Source organism: Myotis lucifugus, unplaced genomic scaffold (assembly GCF_000147115.1).
Source record: "Myotis lucifugus unplaced genomic scaffold, Myoluc2.0 scaffold_294, whole genome shotgun sequence".
NCBI classification, from domain to species: domain Eukaryota; kingdom Metazoa; phylum Chordata; class Mammalia; order Chiroptera; family Vespertilionidae; genus Myotis; species Myotis lucifugus.
Window position 1 is genome coordinate 1,426,888 of NW_005871342.1, and position 6,000 is coordinate 1,432,887.

A 6,000-nucleotide genomic window follows, 5' to 3' on the forward strand; every position below is an offset into this window, starting at 1 on the left:
CACTGACCACCAGGAGGCAGACAGTCAACCAGTCGACCAGTCGCTATGACATGCACTGACCACCACAGGCAGACGCTCCAACCAGCAGGTTAGTTTGATGCTGGGGTCATTCCAGTCGGGACTGAGCAAGACGGGTCAGACACACCCCTGGAACCCTCCTGCGGTTCCTCCATGGCTGACCAAACTCCCATGTCTCTCCCCGGCCCCAATTGTACACCGGTGGGGTCCCTCGACCTGACCTGCGCCCTCTCACAATCCGGGACCCCTCGGGGGATGTCAGAGAGCTGGTTTCAGCCCAATCCTGCAGGCCAGGCTGAGGGACCCCACTGGTGCACGAATTCATACACCGGGCCTCTAGTGTGTGGAATAAAGCTTTGAGGTTCTCACCTTACGTCTGTCTGCTCGTGCACTCAGCTGAAAGCATTCCAAAAACCTAAAAACTGTATTTGAAATGTCTCTTCCGTCCATCCTTATTATTTGAGAACACCACAATGTATTTCTAGAGAAACTGCTATTGTTGAAGTAATGCACATTTAAATTTATAATACAGAGTTAATCTTTCCAATGATAGCATTTTCATTTTTTTTTGGGAGTCTTTTCAAGTTTAATCACTACTGTGTGTCAAGAAAAAAAATGTAGAAAAGAAGGGATCATTGCTCTTAATCCAGATACATTTCCTCATTTGAAATTATGCGAATAACCTATGAATTATCCTTCTATTATCTTCAATAAATGACAATAGCAATTTTTTTAGTACGATGAATTACTTATTCACTTTTATTCCTACCATTAGGAATGGTAAGCTAACTTTTCTCTGTAAAGAAACATCTTTCAATGTGTCCTCAGATCTTCAAATCCTAACTCCACGGGGTATGTTGTAACTGACATGTAATTCTACAACTAACAGGGAATGATAATTGTGGAGCAGTCAGTGCCTCGTACAATTAGACTAGACTGAGCCTGTGAGCACGCTCCATGTGTGCACGTGCTCGACGCTGGGCTGTGACTGACACGAAAGTGCTTTGCGGTTTGCTTTTACCCGTACAATACAGCTGCCCTGCTAAGTGGTCAGAAACCACAAGCCAGATATTTACATGCGAGGATCTGTTTGTGGCATTATTATGTAAGTCTGTTCTTTTCATGTCATGGGTTACTTTGTTTTTTCATAAAAGAAGAGTTTTCTTTACTACTTTGCCTTCTGCTTTCCTATATTATACACATATACCCTGAGTTCTCTTCAGATCGTAGATACAAAACGGTAACTCGAATGTCCAGGAAATGGAAATTGAGGACGAGGACAGTGCTCACACACTGGTGGTGGCCTGCCGACCAGCTCTGGCCTCGGCTGTGTTTTGTTTGGCTCCAACAATGCTTATAAGAATACAAATTATTTCCCCATGTTTAGAAACTGGACCGTGACACACAAGAACTGGATTTTTGTCCAGAAGAATCAGATTTGGTAGCAGGGGACTCGCAGTGCGCGAGGGCTGAGTGATGGCTGCCGCCTGTCACTGACTGTGTAGTCCGCGTCGCCACAGCCCACTCCTTTCCTCTCCAGAGGATTAGCTAAATGGCCACTGTTGGCATTTTCGTGCGTGACCTGAATGGGTTTTTTCTTTCCAATTGAATCAAATAAGAATATCATATCATAATTACATATAGGTAATGTGTAATTGTTTTTATTCTTAAGTTTTGGATTAAATTTGTCTTTTAAGAAGTGGTCATAAAAGGGTAAAAAATGAGAAGTACATGTGAACAAAATCTTTTTTTTTTATTCTTTACTGATTAAGGTATTACATATGTCTTCTTTCCTCCCCCTATCGGTTTATATATGTTGTTCATTATATTCCACAAATGAGTGAGATCATGTGATATTTATCTTTCTCCGACTGGCTTATTTCACTTAGCATGATGCTCTCCAGGTCACCCATTGCCCCCCCCCCCCCCCGCCCTTCCCCACCAGCACATGCCCTCACCCCCCTAGTGTCTGTGTCCATTGGTTAGGCTTATATGCATGCATGCAAGCCCTTTGGTTGATCTCTATCCCCTTCCCTCACCTTCCCCTGCCTTCCCTCTGAGGTTTGATGGTCTGTTCGATACTTCTCTGTCTCTGGATCTATTTTTTTAAAATATATTTTTATTGATTTCAGAGAGGAAGGGAGAGGGAGAGAGAAATAGAAACATCAATGATGAGAGAGAATCATTGGTCACTGCCTCCTGCACACCCATTACTGGGGATCGAGCCCGCAACCAGGCATGTGCCCTTGACCGAAATCGAACCTGGGACCCTTCAGTCTGCAGGCCAGTGCTCTATCCACTGAGCCACACCAGCTAGGGCTGGATCTATTTTTGTTCATGGGTTTATGTTGTTCATTGTATTCCACAAGTGAGTGAGATCATGTGATATTTATCTTTCTCTGGCTGGCTTATTTCGCTTAGCATAATGCCCTCCAGGTCCATCCCTGCTGTTGCGAATGGTAGGTGTTCCTTCTTTTTCACAACAGTGTAGTATTCCATTGTGTACCTAGATGTACCACAGTTTTTTAAACTGATAAGAACAGATACTACACTTGATCTTAGCCAAAAGGCCGAGAAGCGATACCACAGTTTTTTAATCCACTCGGATTAAAATCTTTTTTAAATAGCCATACTATAACACATTTAAATAGTTATTGAACTTTTCTTCTGTGCTATTAAATCTTTAATTAAAAAAATTATTATTTGGAGGGGTAGATAATTTAAGTAAAATGTACACAGATAATTTAGTGTTGCAAATTGAAAAAGGGAGTGCCCATTTACCTATCACTCTACAGACCCCAAAATCAAAAATGATTTAGGTAAAAATCTACCCTGGGGTTTAATTGCTATCTTACAGAAATGTTACCGAACTCAAAGGGTTTGCCACTTGGGATGTTCTTATTCAAGGACAAGGACACGGTTGCCATTAGTTTTATTCTGGCAGCAAGGAAAACTCACAGCCAAAGCTCTGCCTTCCCAAAGGGAGGCTTAGCCATTGCTTATGTACACTGTTTGGTTGATTGCCTGTCAATTTCTTCTTTGCAGTTGGCTAAACTTATCTAGTTGTGGTTCTGGTCAAGCTCATCCCATTGCAGCTGCAGCTGCAAAATACTGTGCATTTTTTTAACATCCAGCAAGAATAGCATTAAGAACCCCCAAGACCTTGAGACCCTTGTCCTGTGTAACAGAAAACTGATGCCTAACTTCTGGCCCTTAGTGGCTATCGCAGAAGAAAATCCAAATCAAGTTAGTACAACCTATCTGAACTCTCATGCACCAAGTTAATGTATGCTTGTTGGTTTCTTCCTCTCACTTGTGGCCTGCTACGGATCTTAGAGCACCAACTCTTGGCCACGTGAAGCTAAGTAACTCTTCCATAGTAACAACCAGGTTTTAGAACAAGTCTAAGTGACGTCAGAGAGGAGGTGAATGAAGAACAAATAGAGGGTTTGTTCCTCAGCAAACCAGGAAGTATTAGAGAGCTCAGTACCAGGACACATCCCTATACCTGGGACTGGAACGGTCCCCCACATCTACACTTGGTTCAGCTGCAGCCACCAGAATCTTGCTTGGCCTTTATCTGTTTTCACCTGGAAATCCCAATCAGAATGCCCATGTGTAAGTGTCCTTTGTCGGCCTTGACCAGAAAGCATCTGCATTCCGATTGCTAACCTGAGTGACACTTAACGGCTGAAGAGAGAATAGATGACTCATCAATAGGAGTCAGTCCATTGTAACACTTGCTAAGATTCTTCGTGGCCATGAAGCTCTATGGTCGAGGCCAAGTGAATATATGACTAAACTTCCCTATGGAGCACTATTTGAGCCAGAGAAAATACTTTAGTTTTTTGTGTGTGTGTTTTTATTTGTCCTTTCCCCTATGGATAATGTTCCTGCTATCTTTTTCCCTCATGATTCCTACATAACCACTTCATATGCTGCTTTTCACCTTTTTTAGTGTGTTATGGTCATTTGTAGTCCAATGTCTATCTCTGGAGTCACAGTGTGACACGGTGCAATGAATTTAACCCCAGAGTCTATGCACACTCATGTAGACCTGTGCCTGTGAGTGATCTGTGGAGACTAGTGGCGGGAGCGTTCTCTGTGTAGACCCATGTCCTACGAAAGCCAGAATGAACCTCTGCCCAAATATGCGTGTAGTCCAAAATGTACCCAACAGTGTGCGTGCTCAGAGGTACCTATACCCAGCACAAATCTGTTTCATTTACAAGTGTGTTCTGTTTTCATGCTTTTGATCTCGACATTTTTTTCTGTTGAATATTGGATTTTACTAGAGGAATAAAAGTGTAATAGGTTTCCCCCTTTCTAAGTGTCCATTGCACAGTGGTCATGGTTATAGCCACAACTAGACAGGGTTGAGTTTGACAGATCTCTGATTGCCAGTGTATACGGGAGCACTTTTAGTTTATTTTTTCCTCATTTTAAACATTTACTACTCTACTTGGAAGTCATGTGATTAGCTGTTGTTCCGATACTGTTTTTGCTCAGCCCTGCTCTCATTTTAACAATGTTTTTCAGGGTAAATGAGTTACAAGTAAATGTATCTTTTTTTTTTAAAATATATTTTATTGATTTTTTACAGAGAGGAAGGGAGAGAGATAGAGAGTTAGAAACATCGATGAGAGAGAGACATCGATCAGCTGCCTCCTGCACATCTCCTACCGGGGATGTGCCCGCAACCCAGGTACATGCCCTTGACCGGAATCGAACCTGGGACCTTTCAGTCCGCAGGCTGACGCTCTATCCACTGAGCCAAACCGGTTTTGGCAGTAAATGTATCTTAATAGAATGTTCCTCTTATTGCTTTCTTTGCTAGATAAATAAAACTTAAAATCTTTTTATTCTCTTATGTAAAAATTTTATAGAAAATCTCATGTTCTCTTAAAACAGAAAAATGAGTATATAAGTTGCATCAGACATAATTTTCTTTTCAGAAAGTAAAAATAGCATGTTTATGTTTCATAAAACTCTGATAACTACTTCACAGCAATCTATATGATTTGTCGCATTAGCGTAGTTCAAGCTTATTGTTACCAATCATATCCTTTTTGCGTTTTGCAGCTTTAACCGGCCCAGTAGCCTGTTGGATGTGCAGTGTGAGGGGGGCAGCCAGGCGGAGTCCTAGGATTCTGGTGCTCGACAGAGGCATCATAGGAGTGAGGATTAGAGGAGGAGGTGATGGGAAATAATGAGTTTCCATTTGGGATATGAAGTTAAGACTTCCTTCTTTCCACCCTTCCTTTCTTTCCTTCCCTTCTGTCTCTTTCTGCCTTTCCATAGCAACACTGGTGTCACAGTTCCTCCCTCCTGTCCTCCCTCCCTCCCTCCCTTCTTCCCTTCCTTTCCATTCATTCATCCAGTCATTAAGGCCTCACTGTCCATGGGGCACCATCCCAATCACGGTCCCAGGGCCATTGTGAGCCAGGCTACTTTCCATGGATCCTGAACCATGAGCAGGAAAGAAGTTATTTGACAGCCACAGCCGCTGGGTGTCTCTGACCAGGACACAGCCAGCCAGCTTAGGACACAAACTGCTTAACTCCTTTCAAATGCCATTGCGTAATATATGTTTTTATGTTGGAAACACCACTAACGGTCATTGTCTTTCTAGGTAGTGCCTTTATTTCTGCTATGTTTCTGAAAGAAAATTTGAGAGCCTCCGATGTACTAGGGTAAGTAATTCTTCAATTCATGTCATTACAGCACTGCTTGGTCAGGGAAGTAAATAATGCTATCCATAAGAAGATGTGGTGCTTTGGAGAACTGGGAAACAAAATTACTGAAATGATATCATCTTTGAGGGGCCCGTTTACTCTTCCATGGGGAATACTTCCCATCTTCGTTACACCCACTCCGCAAACTATTGACCCAAGCCAAATAATTATGTTATAGCAGTGGAAGGATGGATCTTGATGAAATTTCCCCGAAGCATTAGTAAAAGTTCGGGAAATTTTAATTTCC

The 6,000-nt window shown here is 42.4% G+C and overlaps 1 protein-coding gene and 1 pseudogene across 1 annotated transcript in view; one reads left to right on the forward strand and one right to left on the reverse strand.

The window, feature by feature from the left end:
• Positions 1 to 6,000, forward strand: part of NIPAL2 (NIPA like domain containing 2) — a gene marked incomplete at its 3' end in the record, with an annotated part of 53,545 nt that overhangs the window by 25,395 nt on the left and 22,150 nt on the right. The window contains exon 4 of the mRNA XM_023763613.1: positions 5,651 to 5,711. Within this exon, the coding sequence (XP_023619381.1) occupies positions 5,651 to 5,711 (61 nt within the window). The remainder of the gene's footprint in view (positions 1 to 5,650; positions 5,712 to 6,000) is intronic.
• Positions 2,473 to 2,600, reverse strand: LOC111828190 (annotated as a pseudogene).